Source organism: Myotis nattereri (genome assembly GCF_964212035.1).
Source record: "Myotis nattereri genome assembly, chromosome: 3".
NCBI lineage: Eukaryota > Metazoa > Chordata > Mammalia > Chiroptera > Vespertilionidae > Myotis > Myotis nattereri.
The window spans coordinates 60,493,027-60,512,974 of NC_138077.1; the positions used below are offsets into that span (position 1 = coordinate 60,493,027).

The window sequence follows — 19,948 nt, forward strand, 5'->3', positions numbered from 1 at the left end:
CCCTGCGGCCTCTTCCTCCCAGAGGAGAGGCAGAAACCACAGAGAGCTGGTTCTAGGTATTTTAGGGGAAGAGGAAGGGCAGGGCACTTGCCCAGATCCTTAAATTATAACACATTGCTATGAGGCAGAGAACCCACCAGCAGGGCCAGTATCGAACTTTGTGGGAAAGTGAGTGTGTGCTCTGAACCCCTGCACCAGACAGAACATTCCCTGAAGAGGCATCGGTACCATGCCAACGTGGACGGGCCAGGCCTGCAGAAGATGAGGATGCAATGACTTGGGAGAGTTCAGCCCTCACTTCTCCTGTTGCTTATGATCCCACTGATCAAGGGTGCTGCTCCCAGGAAGGGGCATGGCAACAAATGGGCCTCAACTGAAGGCTGCCCCGATGTCAGAGACCAAGTCAGGTGCATCCGTTCAGGCCCTCAGAGCAGCAGATGCCAAGATGGGACTAGACGGGCACGAGAATTACTGGGAATAACACTTGTGGAGAGTAAGGGAAGTGAAGAAGGCAGGGGGAGCCTTTAGAACAGCCGTGGGCAAACTATGGCCCGCGGGCCGGATCCGGCCCGTTTAAAATGAATAAAACTAAAAAAAAAAAAAAGACCGTACCCTTTTATGTAATGATGTTTACTTTGAATTTATATTCGTTCACACAAACACTCCATCCATGCTTTTGTTCCGGCCCTCCGGTCCAGTTTAAGAACCCATTGTGGCCCTCGAGTCAAAAAGTTTGCCCACCCCTGCTTTAGACTGTGATGCAGGCCTGACACCTGTGAAGGAGAGGGGGAAGGACGAAAATTACCAGAAAGAGATTACCTCACAGCAAGTCAAATGAGGGAGGGTTTGGTGCCATTTCCTTAAAGAAACCTTTACTTTCTTTGCTGCCAACTCCTGTTCGCATTTGAGTGGACTTTGATGCATGCAGGCAAACGATCCCATTTAGTTCGGTAACACAGGAAGTAGGGTGATATATTTTCAAAATTGAGGATAGAGACCTTTCTACCAGGAGACATTGAGAGAACACCAGTCAGGGTGTATGGTCTGTCTTCCCCAAGGAGAATGTCAGGGCAAAATTCTGGTATGATTTTCTTCTCGCAGTATCCCCAGTGCCTAACACAAGGTCAGCCACTTAGTTGTTGCTCAAGAAATACTTGCTCGGGAGAAGGCATGGTACATCGATCTCCTGAATTCAGGGCTGGTGTGGAATGACACCAGAAATCCCATCTCACTTCCAAATATTGCCTGCCCTCAAGTGGTCTCCAGGGGAGATCACCCTGCTGGAGATTCATTTGTGTGTTCAAGGTCATGTTTTCCAATTTCATTCATTCAGGTTCTACCTTCCCCACTCCTGCCATACCCGCTTACCACCTGTGCTAATATGTATTTCAAGTTTTTATTTCTATAACTTCCACCCACTGGCATTGACAATGGTGGCTGGTTGTTCATATATCATCCAAAATGACAGAAAACACTAGTTTGAAGCATGGCCCTCTATTTAAAGTATAAACCTCTATTTGCAGCTCTATAGATCCGGAAAAACCTAAGGGTCTTCCTTTGATTCTGTCCCCCATTCTCCAGACAACCCCATTTAAGATTCACGCTCTTTGGCTGTTATAGTTGAAAGTGCATGGGCTCCAAGCCCAGAGACCCTGAGGGGCACTGGCCTGAGGACACCCAGCTCGTACACATGATGATACCGATGCCCATAAACGTGGAGTAGGAATCTTAAGTGAGGCAAGTGTAACCGAGCACCAAGAGAAATCCACGTCACGACCCAGGCATTGGGCGGGGTCTCCTCGGTGGCAGAGGAAAGGAGGCTCTTTGAGGAGAGAAGAGAGGAGAGTGAAGAGGCTCCATTTCGTTTTTGCCTGGTCTCAGCTCTGCCCCGTCCCTAGCCTTGTCCAAAATTTGGGTCTCAAGCCCATAACTAGCTTTCCTCCTGACTTTACCTCCTAGTTGTGGAAAGGTGAAGAGAGGGCACATCTCACTCTTGGGTTTCATTTTGGCTTTGAATTTTAGAAAAAAAAATCTAATTATAGCTAATAATGAGAGTGTAGTGGAGAGTGTGCAAAGGAAAAAGCCTTTGGACACAAACAGTCCTGCTCCATCCATCTCATCCAGCCGTGTGACTTTGGACAAATGGAGACTTCTCTAAGCCTAATTTCTCCTTCTGTTAATGGGCTGTGGTGAACAGCCAGACATACGGAAACTCTTTCTCCCCCTCTTCTTTTTCCTTCTCCAAATGGAAACAGTCTCATCTACTCCCTACATGTCACTTTCTCAACTACCAACCCTGAAGATGAAAAAAGGATGGCAAGGCTATCCCCCATGCCGTGTCTGGATGACCTCTGGATGACCTCTGGATCCGTAACCAGACTCCAGCAGCCACACCTCAAGGAGCTAACCCAGTGGGCTGGATGACTGTGAAATCAGAGTTTCCATTCCTCTCCCCACACTCCCAGGAGCTCTGTGGCTGGGAAGGGGGGGCGGGGGGGGGGTCACATTTACCTGCCCTGGAGAGATAAAGAAAAATAAATGGAGAATGTGGTGGTTGAAGAAGCTTGAAGAAGGGTGGATGGATGAGGCCAATGTTAATTTTGTAGATCTTAAAAAGATACATATTGCCAAGACTGCTAAACAACATCTAGCAATCTTAGGTAACAAAGCAAGCAAATGAAGCACCATCACATAGCAGTTTATGTATGTTAACTTGGTAAGCATGACCAATGTATACTGTGTCAGATCATGTTTATTGATTTCTGTAATATTGTGCTTATAATTAAGTTTCTTGTCTCTTTCCCCTGTTCATTCTTATCCTCTCACCTCCTCTCTCTTTCTCCATCCCTCTCTCCCCCCATCTCTCCCCCCCACACCCCCACTCTCAACCCCCCTACATACTCACACACCAACATTCACAGTCAGGAGAGAAGCCAGAGACTATGGACCCAGATGCAGGTGGATGGGCAGAGGTGGTGACGGGAGTGTGCAACTGCTTTCTGCTGACTGTTCCTTTTTTCCTCACAGAAATAGGAAGCAGGGTCACCAGTTGAGTCTGGAGAAGAAGTTTTGAGGCTTGAGAAAATAGAGTCTGAAAGTCTAAACTCGTTTTGAAGTGTGCCTGTGATGAAGAGTGAGAAACTGCAAAGCAAATATAGCCGGTTCTCTAAAGTCTTTCCCTATTGTCTCCTATTGTGGCTAGAGTCTAATACCATAAAACAACAAATACTACGCCCCCATCCTCCTACTCCCCTCCCCATGTTCTAAAAAGAATGGAAGGATTTGAAAAACAAATTCCAGTAAGACTTAGAAGGTAGCAGAACTGCTCTGTGGTCAGACCTCCCTCCTGCCCCTCCACCAGCTAAAAACATAAACGCACGAGTTATAGTTCTGAGGTGATGTGGGGCGTGGGGGATGGGGGAGCGCAGGAGGGGGAATCTTCCTTACCTCTCACAATAACCCCAATGAGGGTTTACACCTGAGACTGGTAACCTCATGAAGGTGATAGTGGCATCTATTTCCAAGTTAGCTGTCCCCTGGGCAGCCTGATCAGTCCTCAGGGCCTATGTAAGCAGGATGGGGGGGCAATGTAAAGACAGTGGCAGGCCAGGCAGCTGTGACCAGGAGGGATGAGTTTCCCTCATGTTGAGTGGACCCCTCAGAAGACAGCTGGTTTGAGCCTTTTTGAACCTTTCAAACCAGTGCTCTACCCATGAGGCCAGTCTTAGGGCAACATGGAGAGAAGCAAGGAACCCCAGAAGAGGGAGGGGAGAAATGAAAGAGGCATCCAGGTCCCCATTTCTCCTCTAAGTCTCTTGGGCCAGGACTGACCTTGGTGGGGAGAAAGAAGAGCATGAATGGAAGTTTTAGAATTGATTAAACTGCACTGGGATTCCCACTTCTGGGTGTATCTGCAAAGGAAATGAAAACAGGATCTTGAAGGAGTATCTGCACTCCCATGTTCACGGCAGCATTATGCAGCATAGCCAAGATGTGCAAACAACCTAAGTGTTTTCAACAGATGAATGGATAAATAAATAAAATCATCTCACATTTTATTTATTCGTTCATGCCAGGGCTCCTCACATGGGGCACCACCTTGCCGGGGCTGACCAGCAGCCCCTGAACGACAGATGAACAGATTACTCTGACACAGTCTCACTGTGGGGGAGAGGGCTAAGGGACAGCCCGGCTGAAGAAGCCAGGCAGCCCCAAATGCCTGCCTCGTTAGGCTTTTATTGGAATTTTTACCTATAGATACAATCAGTAAAGTGAGTAATCTTGAGAGGACACATGTCCTTTAGGCAAGGGCATCCAGGGCTTAAGCATAGGATTCCAGTAAACACCCGGGGGTCTCATATGCACAGACTTGTTTGGAAAGGTCAAGGAATAATTAGGGGCACTGCCTTTGACACTCCCCTAAGTCTCCCCTAAGTCGGAATCCTGATAAACAGGGCAGGTGCCCTTCCACACACTTCCCTTTAATCAGAATGTCCTCCTTACAACTTTCCAACCAAGTCCCTTGTGCTCCCCAACACATTCATATATATATTTCTTTTTTTTCCCCATAACATGGATGGTCCTTGAGGGCATTATACTAAGGGAATAAGCCAGACAAGAAAGACAAATACTACTTTGTGTCATTTATATTTGGAATTTTTTTTATTTAAGTCAAATTCATAGAAAGAGTAGAAAAGTGGTTGTCCAGGGCTGGGGATTGGGAAAAACAGGAAGAAGTTGGCAAAAGGGTACAAACTTTCAGCTATAAGATAAATAAGGATCTGACTTAAACCATGGTGATTATAATTGATAACACTGTATTATATAATTGAAATTTACTAAGAGTAGAACTTAAATGTTCTCATACACACACAAAAAAGATAAATATGTGAGACGATGGGGTGTTAATTAATTAGATGAAGGAAATCCTTTCACAATGTACAAATTTATCAAATCACAATGTACATTTTAAATATCTTATAATTTTTGTATATCAATTATACCTCAATAAAGCGGAAATTTAAAAAAACTGGACTGGGATGGACTGGATTGCGTTTTTAATACTCGCCACCCGACCCCAAGACCAAAAAACTGTGTGATCTGCCCAAGATGATGCTGGGGGACAGGAAAAGCAGCTTCAAAAGAGTATGCATGAGGTTTGAGTTGGAGAAAAATAAAATCATTTTATGTTTGCTTCTTATCCAGACCATTCGCCAATTACAAAACAGGCCATGCCTCACAATCCACTTGTTAAATACACTCTTCTGCCCTTTTCTACATATAAGATTTAAGCATCTCGGGTCTGCTGTTTGGTCAGTGCGAATAGAATTCTAGTGCTCTGCCTTGCAAATGCAGGCTTTACTAACCACTGGTAGGACAAAACTCAGAAAGGGCCTTCCTGTCCAGATGTCGGCGTAGGTGAATGCTGTACTTGCTGTCCTCCCACAAGCACATCAAAATTACAACTAAACTCAGAACAACCATCATTCAGAAACAACTGAAACCAAGCCGAATGGAAGTCTTCCAACTAAAGAATTAAAGGAGAAGCCACATCAAGATTGGTAGGAGGGGCAGAGCCTCGCAGCGGGTTGATCACACACCCGTGTGGCAGATAAAAATCAGGAGAGCCCTGGCAGGTGTGCTCAGTGGTTGGAGCATTGGTGCACACTACAAAGGGTCTTGTGTTTGATTCTTGGTCAGGAACACATACCTGGTTTGCAGGTTCACTCCCCGCCACACCCCTGGTCAGGGCATGTGAGGGAGGCAAGCAGTTGATATGTTTCTCTCACATCAATGTTTCTCTCTCACTCTCTCTCTTCCTCTCTCCCTCCCTCCTTTCCACTTTCTCTGAAAAGCAATGAAAAAAATATCCTCATGTGAGGATTGACTACAACAAATCTTGGGAGGGGTATTTTGTCTACAAAGGTCCCCCTGAGGAGTGACAGGTCCCAACCCCACACCAGGCCCCCTAGCCCAGGATTCCAGTGTCAGGAAGAGAAGTCCCCACAACTTCTGGCTGTAAAAACCAGCAGGGATTGTGCCTGAATAATCGGAGCAGGTTTCATCTACAGCAGTGATGGCGAACTTTTTGAGGTCGACGTGTCAGCATTTGGAAAAACCCTAACTTAACTCTGGTGCTGTGTCACATATAGAAATTTTTTGATATTTTCAACCATAGCAAAACAAAGATTTATATTTTTGATATTTATTTTATATATTTAAATGCCATTTAACAAAGAAAAATCAACCAAAAAAATGAGTTCACGTTTCACCTCTGACAAGCGTGCCATAGGTTCGCCATCACTGATCTAGAGGGTACATGTGAGCTGGGGCTTGAAGGATGAGTACAAACTTCTCAGGAAATGAAGAGAGGGGCGATGTATTCATTGGACATCATTAGCGGTGCAGCATGATCAATTTGTTATTTGTAAAGAAAACTCTGGAGGGCAACGAAGACGGCAAGAATGGAGATAGGAGGCTAACTAACCACATTCACATAATGTAGGCTGATTACACATTTTCTGTGTGCTAGGTTCTGTACAGAGGAGAATAAAGACAAGTAAATAAGCAACAACAAACTATTAACATGTTAAGTGCCATGCCTAGGATCAGCACCTCCGCAGAGGTGAGAAATCCAAGTGAAACATACTTGCTGCAAAAAGGTAAAAGAGGTGACAGATTTGAAGGGTATTTGGGAGATAGAATCATCTGTGCATACTGCTGGCTGTTCCCATGCACCTTACAGCTAACCATTGCAAGCATCGGAGTCTTTACTTGAAGGCATTAATGTTTGCTTTGCACAAGAGGAGGCTGAGAAGCACCAAGGGCTTAGTAGTGAGGACCACCAATGTCAGATGGAAGTCGGTGGATAAATACTCCAGGTTTGCTTGTCTCTCAGGGGGGACAACCATGAGGAATGCCTTACACAAAGGACCCACACGGACCGAGTCCCAGCTGCTGACAGTGGTAACCTGCTCATTACTGCACCTTGAACTGTCTCCCCTCCCTTCCCTGTCTCACATCCCCATGGTCCTACCAGTGCTCCCTGGTATCACCTCTCAAACTATCTGTACTCAAATCCTTGTCTCAGAGTCCACTTTTGGGGTAACCCAACCTGAAACAACAGAAAAAACTGAATGAGAGATTAGCTGATAAAAATGAAGATGCAAATAGGAGGCTATGAGATTTCTAGCTTGGGAGATGCTGACCGCATCACCCGAGTTAAAGGCCCTTCAGGAGAGGAAGACAGATAGATTCAGGGAGAACAGAATGAGCCTGGGGAGACTGAGTTTCAGGGGCCCCAGGGGCTTGTTACCTCAAAATTCCCTGAATACGTACAAGGTTAAGACTCTTGACTTTGGAAAAAGTGAAAAGAAACTGAGCAGAAAGGGCACTACACAAGAGAAGAAACCACCAGAAATGAACATCCTCTCTCCCTAAAGGGCAATTACAGTGTCTTCCTTTGACCCAAGAGAATATAAAGCTCTAGCTACTTCCTCCAGCCGGTTTCTGTATTCTAGTTTCTCATAGTTGGAGGGACTCACTCCTTTAAAACCATGCATAACTCCCCACCAGCAGCCAGCAATGGCAGCCGTGGAATCACTATCTCCACCATGGAAAAAGGCTCGGTGGGCAAGCTCCTTCCAGGAGTCTCCTGCGGCCAGGATGGCATCATAGGCAATCATGGGGGCATCGTGTCCACTGCTGCCGCCCCAGCCAGAGTAGCTCACAGAGGTGTAGAACTGATCCCTCTCCTTCACATCGTAGGGCTTGGGGAAGGTAGGGGCTGATTTGCCATCCAAAATCCCTCTAAGTTTTAGGTACCTTTCCCATTGGTCTTGGAAGTAGGACCTGTAGGAAGGAAAACAATCTACAGTCAATTGAAAAGTTGATAACCATAAGGAAAGGTACCAGATGGATGTGTGAACAGGAAAAAAAAACTCCAAGATGACTTCAACTTCTTGTATTAATATCATAAATGACATTAAAAATTTGCCCTGACTGGTTTGGCTCAGTGGATAGAGCTTCAGCCTGCGGACTGAAGGGTCCCAGGTTCTATTCCAGTCAAGGGCATGTACCTTGGTTGTGGGCACATCCCCAATAGAAGGTGTGCAGGAGGCAGCTGATCGATGTTTCTCTCTCATCGATGTTTCTAACTCTCTATCCCTCTCCCTTCCTCTCTGTAAAAAATCAATAAAATATATATTTTTTTTAAATAAAAATAAAAATTTAAAATTAACTCATCTAAGTAAGAGCCATTCAATACAGTTTTGCTAAGGATTGATATAAATAAGGCACTGATACCTATTGCTAAATTAGAAAGGCATATAGCAAGCTAAAGGTGAGAATTAAAGATTTGTTTTTCTTGAACTGAGATTAATGTTAAGTCTCACCTTTCAGGGGGCACACTTTATTTATTTAGTCTATCCTTATACATTTTATTGTATTTTCTAAAAAAATTATATATATTTTAGGTGTACTGCATAATGATTTGATATACATATACATGGTGAAATGATTACTAAGAGTTGTGTGCTGTTGTTTTTTCAAAAGGGAACTTTGGAATATCATGATCATGGGTGATTTCAGCAAGAAGCCTCTGGACCTTTTTCTTCTAAGAAAGGCAATGTGAAGTAAACTCAGAAAAAGGGGAAAATGTGGTTTTACCACCTTTTCTTACTAATTAGCAAGTCGACACTGAAAAACAAGTTCCAGGAGATGGATGGGAAAGTTCATCTCAGTCTAGGATAGCCACAAAGACTATAGGAAGAGCAGGATCCCTATACACAAGGGAAGCACTGCAGCTGCACTACTCACTGAGGTCTTCACTGGGCCACCCAGTGGCAACCACTGCTAGAACTTGAAGTCCTTAGCAGGTGGGTAGGGAAGGGGCTGGATGCAGTAGATGACAAAACTGGATGGTGAGAACCATGACAGTTGCTATGATCTAAGAACTCTAGGCATACACAGGCACGCACGTGTGCACACAGATGCAACGCTTTTCCAGCAGGAGTATGCACCTATAAACTTACCAGTGCTCAAGATTCTTCTCCACGAAGTAGCCTGCTTGGACAATGTACTTTTTAGCTTCTGGTAGCACCTCCATCAGTCCTTTCCCCCATTGCCAGGGAGGCTTGCCATTCACAGCATAGGCTGTAAAAAGAGCAGACACAAGGGCTCCCAGGTAGCCGGTGGGGTGGTGGTGGGTCATTCGGCCACTCTCGATGCTCACCTGGATCAGCGTGTCCAGCTGGCAGGGGTAAGGGAACCTGAGACCGATGCACATGGCTCGCATAGCAGCCCCACAGCCTCCCTCGTGGTTGTTAAAGGGAATCCTCCAACCATTGTCTTTGTCTGGCTCCAACAGCATGGCATTCTGCACTGAGGCACCTCCTGGGGAAGAGTCGGAGAGGGCATGGGGTCAGTGTAACCAAAGCAAAGGCTCCAGCAGGAGGGAAGACCAAGCTCTGGTTCCAAGTCTCTTAAATGGAAACTGAAAACAAAACAAAACAAGAAAATTATGACAAACACCCTCAAACTCCAAGCCAACATTGTGCCTTACTTTATATATAACCCTTAGTATGATCCTATATAATAAAGAGGTAATATGCAAATTGACCATCACACCCTCGCATAAGATGGCCACCCCCATGTGTTCAAAGATAGCTGCCACAAGATGGCCTGTGGGGGAGGGAAGTTAGGGGTGACCAGGCCTGCAGGGGAGGGCAGTTGGGGGTGACTGGGCCAGCAGGGGAGGACAGTTGGGGGCGACCAGCCCAGCAGGGGAGCAGTTAGGCATCGGTCAGGCTGGCAGGGGAGTGGTTAGGGGGTGATCAGGCAAGCAGGCAGACAGGCAGGCGAGCGATTGGGAGCCAGCAGTCCCGGATTGTGAGAGGGATGTCCCAGATTGGAGAGGGTACAAGTTGGGCTGAGGGACACCGCCCCCCCCCCCCCAGTGCACAAATTTCATGCACTGGGCTTCTAGTAAGATTAATAAAAGAAGCAGATTCATATAGAGAGCCTTGGAATCTTTGCCAGTTATTACTGAGACATCACAATAACTCAAAAAGGTAAAGTATAACATACCCTCTTTTTTAAATGAATAAGCTAAGGCTCAGAGCTTAAGGACCTTGCTCAAAATCATGTAACCAGCTCATCACCAGCCCCATCAAAACCTTTTTCTCCCAGCCCAAGCCCTTAAAGAATCCAAGGAGAAACTGACAACTGGAATTCCCAAATGTCAGAAAGAGGACAGTTCGAGTGAATAGCGCTAGGCTCAGAGACAGAGCAATGGGTTCAGAGCCACAGTGTGCCCTTGCGTTTCCCCCACTATGTGCGAGCAGTGTGATCAGGCTTGTCCTATCACCCTATCCTACTGGAAACCGGGAACGCACACGTGAACAAGCAGCAGCAGTTATATACGGTGGGGTGGGGTGTGGTGTTACTGTTCCCTTATGGTCAGTTATTCACAACAAGGTCATGGAAGGCATAAGTGGACAATGAAAACTTTCCACTTGTCAATCTGATGAGATATCAGATGTAGAGAAAGAATGAACAGACTGGCTTTGAATGCCAATTCTTGGGGTCACCAGAGACCCTGGGTATGTGTGTGGGAGGGGGAGCATTTTCATCAGGAGGCACTTTTCATCAGCATTTTCATAAGCTGAACTGTGTCCTCTAAAATTCCTATGTAGAAGCCATAACCCCCTGGTACCTCAAAATGTGGCTGTACTAAGAGATTGGACCTTGAAAGAGGTGATGCAGTTGAAATAAGAACATCAGAGTGGGCCCTAATGCAATCTGATGAGAATAAGAAGAAATTTGGACACACACAGAGACACCAGGGATGTGCACCGTGAAAGAGAGGACACAGATATAAGGAGGTCGTCTGCAAGCCAAAGAGCAAGGCCTCAGAAGAAACCAAACTTGCTGACACCTTGACCTCAGACTTCAAGCCTCTGAAACAGTGAGAAATAAAAGTTCTTTAAGCCACCAGTCTGTGGCAGTTTATGATGGCAGCTCAAGCTGACCAACACAGGAGGAGAGGTAGGTCAGAGGGGCTAGGGAAAGGCGATTCAAACCACCTGGTGACCCAAGTGGCTGTAACAATTTCCCAAGTGGGCAAGAACACTTGTGAACAAAACTGGAAACAGAGAAGGAGTCTCTGCAAGACACTTTCCATTTTCTTTAAAAAGAAAAAAAAATGTTTTCTTTATATTTGTTCATTACAGAAAACTTAGAAAATACAAATGCGCAAAAAGAAAATAAGAAACTATAAATACGCCAATTACACAGATATAATTAGGAATATCTTTGTGTATGTTCTTCCAGACTTCTCCCAAGAGATATACATGTATCCTTTATTACCAGTGGGTTTATAAGATACATCCGGTTTTGTAACCTATTTATCTTTCACTTAATATATAATATCCTTCCATATCAGAAAATATTTATCTGTATAATTTTAAGTGGCTACAAATATATTGCCATAATAAAATAAATTATGGGACATTTAGGCGATGCCTATTTTTTAATCACAATTATAAAAACTACTGTCTCCTTGATATGTAAATCTCAGTGTCAACACTGTAATGAATTCCTTGGGCCTGTTTTATTCTCCACTTGCCCAGGACCCCCACTGGCTGCCCTCACCTGGTGCCCGGCCATCCATGTCTTCCATGCAGTCTTGGTAATGCTTAGCCAGGAGGGAGTACAGTCGACCCAAGTCTGAGACTTTCCCGGCTTCCACAAGCGCGTCTGCCGTGGCCAGGTGCATCACTGTGTCATCGCTGACTCTCCACCTCTGCACATCTATGGCGTCCAGGCCCCCAAGCTGGGCCAGCTGCTGGTGGATCTTCTCCCCGCTCCTGAGGAACTCCCACTTCCCGTTGAAGTACCCCAAGGCATCTCCTGCTGCACTCAGCACCATGGCAGCCACATACCTCTCAATCAGTCCCCCACACATGGTGAGGCTGTCTGTAGGGGGAAATTAAGACACACAGAGGACAAGGAGAAAGAAAAAAGTCAGAAAAATAACAGCCGTATCTACATTTTATTGAGCATTCACTACTTGTAGGCACTGTAGTAAATGCACCTCATTTAATACTCACAACTAGTCTGTGAGGAATGTATTATTAGGCCCATTTTATGGATGAGTTAAATGAGGGTTATAGAGATAATTCCGTTTCAGAAATGCTAAGTGACTTGTCTTGGGTCACAAAGCTAAGTTGCATGGCTCAGGCTCCATCTGACGCCAAAGCCCACGATTTAAACTACCACTCCATCTTTGCCTCTCTGGGAGGGTCAAGCCCATTACATCCTGCAAGGCAAGCCACGCTTAGCATTTTCTTTTTAGCGGGGACTTGGCCTTGGAAGTGCATCCCTCCTTTACTTAAACAATACTTCCCATTACAATGCACAGTTCACAAGGCACCTGCACATTCTCTGTTCTTTTTTAGACAAGATTACAGTACCCATTTCACAGATAAGAAAACTAGGGATTGCCCTCAGCCGTGGGCAAACTATGGCCCGAGGGCCAGATCCGGCCCGTTTGAAATGAGTAAAACTAAAAAAAAAAAAGACCATAGCCTTTTATGTAATGATGTTTACTTTGAATTTATATTAGTTCACACAAACACTCCATCCATGCTTTTGTTCCGGCCCTCCGGTCCAGTTTAAGAACCCATTGTGGCCCTTAAGCCAAAAAGTTTGCCCACCCCTGCCCTAGCTGGTTTGGCCCAGTGGTTAGAAGGGTCTTGGTTTCAATGATAGTCAAGGGCATGTACCTTGGTTGCAGGCTTGACCCCCGGCCCCAGTCAGGCGCCTGCGGGAGGAAACCAATTGAGATACCTCTCTCACATGGATGTTTCTCTCTCTCTGTCTCTCTCCCTCCCTTCCACTCTTTCTAAAAATCAATGGAAAAATGTCCTCTGGTGAGGATTAACTTTTTTAAGAGACAGAAAAACAAAACAAACAAAAAAACAACAACACTGGGGCTCAGAGAAGATAAATTAACACAACCAGCAAGTAGAGGCACTGGGACCCGAACCTGCTGATTCCAGGCCACTCACCTCAGCACAGACCTAGTTACTGGGCAATCTCTTTGTGCCTCAGCCTCTACATCTCTAAAATGGTGATAAAAATAGTAACAATTGCCTGGGTTTGTTCTGAGGAGTAAATAAATACATTGTTTTGTTAAGCACTTAGACCAGTGCTTAGCACATCATAAGCACTATTTGTATTATTCATATACAACCAGGGAAAAGATTTTTCTCTTCCTGAACTAGAATACTTCCTTCTCACAACCTTCCTTTCAATAGCAATATTTAAATTTTGTTTTTCTTCTAAATGCTTACCTTCTAGAGTCCTAGGAGCTCCACAAAGATGACCGCCATGAATCTAATCCTGGTCCAGTGCTGGTTCTCCTGCAGGCGCATTTCCAGTGCTCCACTGTACCCTGTTGCCTTAGCACTCAAGTTCTAGGACTCAAGTTCAAAGCCTTTACTGGGCCCATCCCCGCCACTGCATAGGCCAGCTAAACACCTGTGATGGCTGGCAGACTAGCACCTCCTCAGCTCAAGCTCTTTCCACACCCAAGATGCCCATCCTCCCTCCCACTTACCTAAACCCTATTGACTCAGGGTTTATAGTCCAAGTACTGGGGCTTCCAAGAGTCCTTCCCGAGCTGCACTGCTGCTGGCCTGGGAAGGCAGGCTGGCCAGCACCTGGGGAAGAGTAAATGAAGACTGAGCATGTCACTCCTGATCATGCTGAATTTCTTAGCTCACAAAGGATGTCTGTAAAACGTTATTTACATGCCCAGAAACTGGAGCTGAGGGCCACCAGACCCGAGTCTGCCAACAGTCGGCTGTGTGATTGTGGGTAAGCCATCCACATTGGACCTGGGTTTTCCCAATTTATACTAGTAATTGGAGACGGGGAGGGGTGGGGTGGGGTGGGGGTGGGGGTGAGGGGGAGGGAGGAGGCCACAGATGCTCCCTGGGCTCCGGTCCTGTGCTGGCGGCTTCACAGGACCAGCTGTTAGTCCCTCTGTACCCGCTCTCCCAAAGTCCTCAGCTTCCTTTCTGTAATTCCTGGCTCCACCGAATATGTGTTCTGTGACTTGCACGCGGGGGCGGGACAATGACCACCTCTTTCCGTTGGAAAATCCTTTTAACTTTCACATGGAACTGCCCTAGCCTTCCGCTTTCAGACCGCGCTCATCCCCTAGCAGCGGTTCTCAGCCTTCTGGCCCTTGAAATACAGTTCCTCATGTGGTGACCCAACCATAAAATTATTCTCGTTGCTACTTCATAACTGTAATGTTGCTACTGTTATGAATCGTAATGTAAATATCTGATATGCAGGATGGTCTTAGGCGACCCCTGTGAAAGGGTCCTTTGACCGCCAAAGGGGTCGCGACCCACAGGTTGAGAACCGCTGCCACTCCTCAGCACAATTCTCTCCCCGACTCTAAATTCGAAACTAAGATTGCTCAGCTGCTTCCCGACAGACTTCAACTTTTTTGGGAGGGGCGGGGGGACACGTCTGTCCCAGCCGGGATGAGGGTGGGGGACCTGGTCACCGCGTGGGAGGAGGGCAACCCCCAAAACGCTGTGACCCGGGTGTACCTGGTCCCTGGGGAGGTGGGGTGACCCCCAGACCGGCCGAGGAGGGGGAGGAAGGAGTGGAGAGGGAGCGCTGGTGGGACCTGGTCACCGCCAGGAGAGGGGGCGGGAGAGGGGCGCCAGGGGTAGGAGGCGGGAGAGGGGCGCCAGGGGTAGGAGGCGGGAGAGGAGCGCGCAGGGGGAGGGGGCGGGAGAGGAGCGCGCAGGGGGGAAGGGGGGAGTCGGGGGACGGGGTAGGAGGCGGGAGAGGAGCGCGCAGGGGGGAAGGGGGGGAGTCGGGAGACGGGGTAGGAGGCGGGAGAGGAGCGCGCAGGGGGAAGGCCGGGAGTCGGGAGAGGAGCGCCAGGGGTAGGAGGCGGGAGAGGAGCGCGCAGGGGGAAGGGGGGAGTCGGGAGACGGGTACCTAATGGCGGACAAGGGGGGCGCGGGACTAGGGCGGGGCCGGGCGCGGCGAGTTCGGGGTCCCGGCGAGGCCAGGTCGCTCCGGGCGGACGGCACAGGGCGGCGGGGAGCCGGCTTTGCGCGCCTGGGGCGGAGCCTGTCCCGGGCGGGGCGCGCCCCGAAGCCAGCCGCGGTCGCCTTCTGCGGCAGCCTCCCTGACCTGCAGCGCCCTCCGGGCCGGCGGGGACCACAGGGCCCGTGTCGCCAGCGACCGCGGTCCGGCCGTCCCGTCGGTGACTCACGTGGGCCCCGGCCGAGGCCTCTTCCTGCCGGGCTATGTAGCCAAAAGCTTAGAAAAGGGCCCTTTTCAACTTCCTGGGCCCCTCGCCCGTGAAAGCGGACAGGAATAGTTAGTACTCCCTAGGGTGGTTGCTAGGATTAATTTTAACTCTTGTCATTTATTTGGCAGCTGAATATTATTTTTTCATCCTGCTAGTTAATAAAAGTAAAGAAATACTAAGACTACTTTTGTCTAAATAAATGAATGTGCCAGTTTGTTGTTTTTTTTAAATTAGAATCAGCATATATGTGTACCAAGAAGAGGTTCAGGCTAGAATAAAGAACAGAGCATTTATTTGAGCAAAAGGAGACAAAAATCTGTGGCAGGTCCATTCTCGGAAATTCCAGACTGCAGACTTGCAAGGGCCTGAGTGCGGACCTTGAGCAGGGGTTTTCAAATGGTTTTCACACTGAATATTTTCTGCAAACAAAGCCTTACCTACCGCCATTATATAAAATTGCTGGAAACTAAGCTGCTCGGGGCGAAGTGGTGCGTGTAGAAGACGACTGGGAGCCTGGACCCCAGTTCCCTTTCCCCTGTAGGAGATGGGGGTTGGGGTTGGTCCTGGGGGGGCGCGGGGGGAGGGGGGGCGGGGGCAGCCAGGAGAGAGGGCGAGCCCTGGGGAGAGCAGTGGCTGTTATTTACCAACTGGTGCAGAGGGCTTCAATGTTTTCCGAACTGCCCAGTGTGGCTGGGCCGACGAACTCATCTTTCACAGCAAGAAGTCAATCTAGACACACAAAAATAAAAATATGTCCTTGGAGAGCATAATCATGACTGCAACCTTTAATGTTCTCACAGTTTCTTTTTTTTTTTTTTTTTAGTCTTGAAGGGATATTTTAGGGGAAGTGCCTCTTGTCTAGAGGAAATATTTATATGAATTCAGCAATTCCATCAACTTGTCTTTCTCTTTAGTGAAATTCAAGTCAAATTAAATTTAAAATTGTACCTGAAATGTGGTTGTTATCGTTTTATAAAAGTATCTCTACCCATCTGGGAAAAAAAAAATCTGTGGCAGGCAGTTAGACACAGTAGCAGAGCAAGGACTGTGGGCCACGTACAGAGGTCACCAGGGCAGAAAGCCCCAGGTGCCTACCAAGGGACAATTGGAGGGTGGGACCTCACCCCCAGGGGACCGTTCCTCCCCTGGCAAATCAAAGGTCCTGCTGGACCCCCTAACCTTCCCTTCCTAGAGACAAGCTCTAGGCCTCAGTTGTATTTGAGCTCAAGGCCTAGAAAAGCAACAAAACCAGAGAGGAGATCCCCATGGCTGACCTCAGGACCAGCTGCATTGAATAATGAACCCCTGCCCAGGCACCAACCAACCAATCAGTGGAGACCTAGACCCTGAGAGGGCATACCCGGAAAATTGCTGAATATTCTATTGAGATCATCCTCTCGGATCTCCCCTAAAATCTCCACCCTTAAGACCCTTAGTTCAGAGGACCCAGCATGCTCTCCCTTCCTCCTCCCATCTCGCCGTTCCCTCCCCCAGGCATTACCATTACCTTCCTTACTCCCAAGCTCCAAGGGCCCCGCTTCTACCTCTGTAACTTGTTTCCTAAGCCCATTTCATCTACAAATTACTACTTCTACCTCTGTGATTTTATAAATAAATATGGAGTCTTGGCTCTGAATTCTTTCCTAGCCAGACTCAAATATGGAGGTTGCTGAACCCAGGTGCAGTCTGGTCCCACCCATCTAACAGTGCCGTTCCCGCAGCCTATGAAGGAGCAGCCCAAACTATGCCACAGTGATCAAAGAAAGGCAGGGTTCATTCAGGCAAAAACCACAAAATGTAATTTTTTCATGCATATGAAGGATTTCTGGCGAGGTTAACAGGGATTGATTAGTCCAGTATGCAAACTAGGGGGTTTCAAAACTCCAAAGAGGTAGAGTCCACTTATGTCCATGGAACAGTGGTTCCAGGATGTTTATGGCTCAGCCTGGAGCTGAGTTTAGCAGCAGGTTTAGCAACATATCAGTAGCTCTGAGAACTGAGGCACCAAACTTCATGGGCCTCATTCCCTTAATTGTCTCCTGACTCTTTTTAAGTGACTCAGCAATGTTATTCCATTTTACTTTTTCTATTATCATTAATATATTTTGTATACCTACTCAAATTTTTTATTTGCTATGCCTATTTTTTCTGGCTGTAATGACCTAGACTTGGCCTGAGAGCTTTTTAAAAATAAAATAAAAAATTTTTTGAGATGCAATTTACATGTAATGAAATGCACTCATTTGGTGTGTTGTTCAGTGAGTTTTGATCATGTACCTTGGCACTCTCCACCTGGGTGACAAAGGGGAAAGCAGTTATCCATCACCTTCCAGCCCCATTTGGTTAAGACTGGCCCCATAGGCATTAACTCCTCCCATATTTTCAGACTGCACACACTTGAGTGCAATACTTCCAAAGGTCCCAACCAAAGCAACAGAGAAGCTCAGGGCCAACAGCAGTCAAAGGTGCCGGCCCAGGCAGGCGCTGCTGTCAGGTTCTACCTGTGCGAAACAGGTCAGCTGGATTAGCACCGGCCGGCCATTTACCCACAGAACGCTCCAGAACTCTACAGAGGACATAGCCACAGCAAGCTGGCTGGCAACGGGATTGGTTGGAAATGGGATGGATGAGAGGCTAAATCCTCTTCACCCCATGCCTTGGTTCTGTCATTGTGCTCCCCTGAGGTGCATTCAGTGTCTCCCTCACCACGGCTGCCAGGATCCCACTCTGTGAAGAGGGTGGGATGGAGAGGTGGGCATGCAATCAAGAGTGGCCTTATGAGCTGAGTACTCTCCAAAAGATGTCCACTACATATGATGGCCCATTCCTTCAGTGGCATGACTAGGGAGGGATAACTCTAGGTGCTAAAACAAAACTTGGGATTAGAACAGAAGCAGGCAGCCCATAAAGCTCACAAGCATCTACTGCCAAAAGTCAACCCTCCAACCACTTTCTTCCCTCCCCCTTGCTACCCGCTGCTCTCTTAGGACAGTGTGTGGTTGGCCCCACCCATCAGTCTAAGAAACTGACTGAGCTCTCGGAGCTTCCTCAAATCATATCATCATAACCATACCTTGTGCTTTTATTTAATTATGCCTGATGGAAAACTCGAGTAAGAGGAAGTTGGAAGGGGAATGCCGCCTCTGTGACATAGAACTTAAAGTACAACTGAGCAATTTGACAGCATTTCAAGCTACCCAAAGGAGAACATCTCAGAAGTGGGTCCTCCTACTTTAATTTTCAACACAAGAGAAAAAGAGAAATTGTTCTTCAGCGTAAGTAAATTTACTATTATCTTAATATGGGATAGCTTGTTATGTATTTTTTCTTCCCCTTTTATTAATAGATTTTCTGATTTATTTTTTTGCGAAAAGGTATTTAAGAATTGAGACACTTGTTTTTCTATGTTAATATGTTAAGAAGGAAGTCGTTTCCAGTACTATGTTGAATAAGAGTGGTGAAGGCCAGCGATCCTGTCTTGTTCTGATCTTAAGGGAAACGCTTTTACTTTTTGCTCACTGAGTATGATGTCGGCTATGGGCTTGTCATTTATGTCCTTTTTAATGTTAAGGTATCATCCCACTATTCCCACTTTACTGAGAGTTTTTATCATAAGTAGGTACTGGATTTTATCAAATGCTTTTTCTGCATCTATTGATATAATCATGTGATTTTTAACCTTTATTTTATGTGATGTATCATGTTTATTGATTTGCGAATATTGTACCAACCTTGTATTCCCAGAATGAATTTTACTTGAACATGTAGTATGATCTTTTAATTGTATTGCTGGATCTGGTTTGCTAATTTTTTTTGAGGATTTTAGCATCTATGTTCATTAGAGATATTGACCTATAATTTTCTTTCCTTATAGTGTCTTTATCTGGTTTTGGAATTAGAATAATGCTGGCCTTGTGAAATGAGCTTAGAAATTTTCCTGCCTTTTAAATTTTTTTGGAATAGTTTGAGAAGGACAGGTGTTAATTCTTCTTTGAATGTTTAATAAAATTCACCTGTGGTCTAGGACATTTGTTTGCTGGAGATTTTTTTTTTTTTTTTACTGCTTCAATTTTATTAGTTGTAATCAGTGTACTGTATTCAGGTTTTCTGATTCTTCCTGATTCGGTTTTGAAAGATTGTGTGTTTCTAGGAATTTATCCATTTTGCACAGGTTGTCCAATTTGTTGGCATATAGTTGTTCATATTATTTTCTTACAATCCTTTGTATTTCTGGTGTGTAAGTTGTCATTTCTCCTCTTTTGTTTCTGATTTTATTTATTTGGGTCCTCCCTTCTTTTTCTTGATGAATCTGGTTAATCTCTGTATCATTTATTTACTTCCACTGTGTCTTTATTATTTCCTTCCTTCTACTTACTCTGAGCTTTGTTTGTTGTTATTTTTCTAGTTCTTTTAGGTGTAGTAGGTTTAGATTGTTTGAGATTTTTCTTACTTTTTAAAAAAATCCTCACCTGAGGAGTGAGGATATTTTTTCCATTGATTCTAGAGAGAGTGCAAGGGTGGGTGAAAGGGGAGAGAAACATCTATGTGACACATCAGTTGGTTGCCTCCCACATGTGCCTCAGTGGGGGCAGGGATTGG

At 46.2% G+C, this 19,948-nt stretch overlaps 2 protein-coding genes across 2 annotated transcripts in view; one reads left to right on the forward strand and one right to left on the reverse strand.

Moving 5' to 3' along the window:
* Window positions 1–6,220: 6,220 nt before the first annotated feature.
* ADPRH (ADP-ribosylarginine hydrolase) lies at window positions 6,221–11,971 on the reverse strand. Its single transcript, XM_081087695.1, has 3 exons — window positions 11,653–11,971; window positions 9,033–9,393; window positions 6,221–7,851 (listed from the first exon to the last, which is right to left on the reverse strand). Exons 1-3 carry the CDS (start codon window positions 11,963–11,965, stop codon window positions 7,437–7,439), a joined length of 1,089 nt encoding a protein of 362 aa, XP_080943821.1. The 5' UTR covers window positions 11,966–11,971; the 3' UTR covers window positions 6,221–7,436.
* A 5,996-nt stretch (window positions 11,972–17,967) lies between these two features.
* CD80 (CD80 molecule) overlaps window positions 17,968–19,948 on the forward strand; it is a 47,580-nt gene continuing 45,599 nt past the window's right edge. Inside the window, exon 1 of the mRNA XM_081086459.1 lies at window positions 17,968–18,624. The gene's annotated coding sequence lies outside the window, so the exon portion shown is untranslated. The remainder of the gene's footprint in view (window positions 18,625–19,948) is intronic.

Excerpts from the sequence above, each read along its gene's own strand:
- ADPRH (XM_081087695.1), bottom strand. The coding sequence starts at position 11,965 with ATGTGTGGGGGACTGATTGAGAGGTATGTGGCTGCCATGGTGCTGAGT. Across the intron at positions 9,394-11,652 it reads CATGGATGGCCGGGCACCAG|GAGGTGCCTCAGTGCAGAAT; the intron begins GTGAGGGCAGCC and ends ACTCTTCCCCAG. Across the intron at positions 7,852-9,032 it reads GAGAAGAATCTTGAGCACTG|GTCCTACTTCCAAGACCAAT; the intron begins GTAAGTTTATAG and ends TCCTTCCTACAG.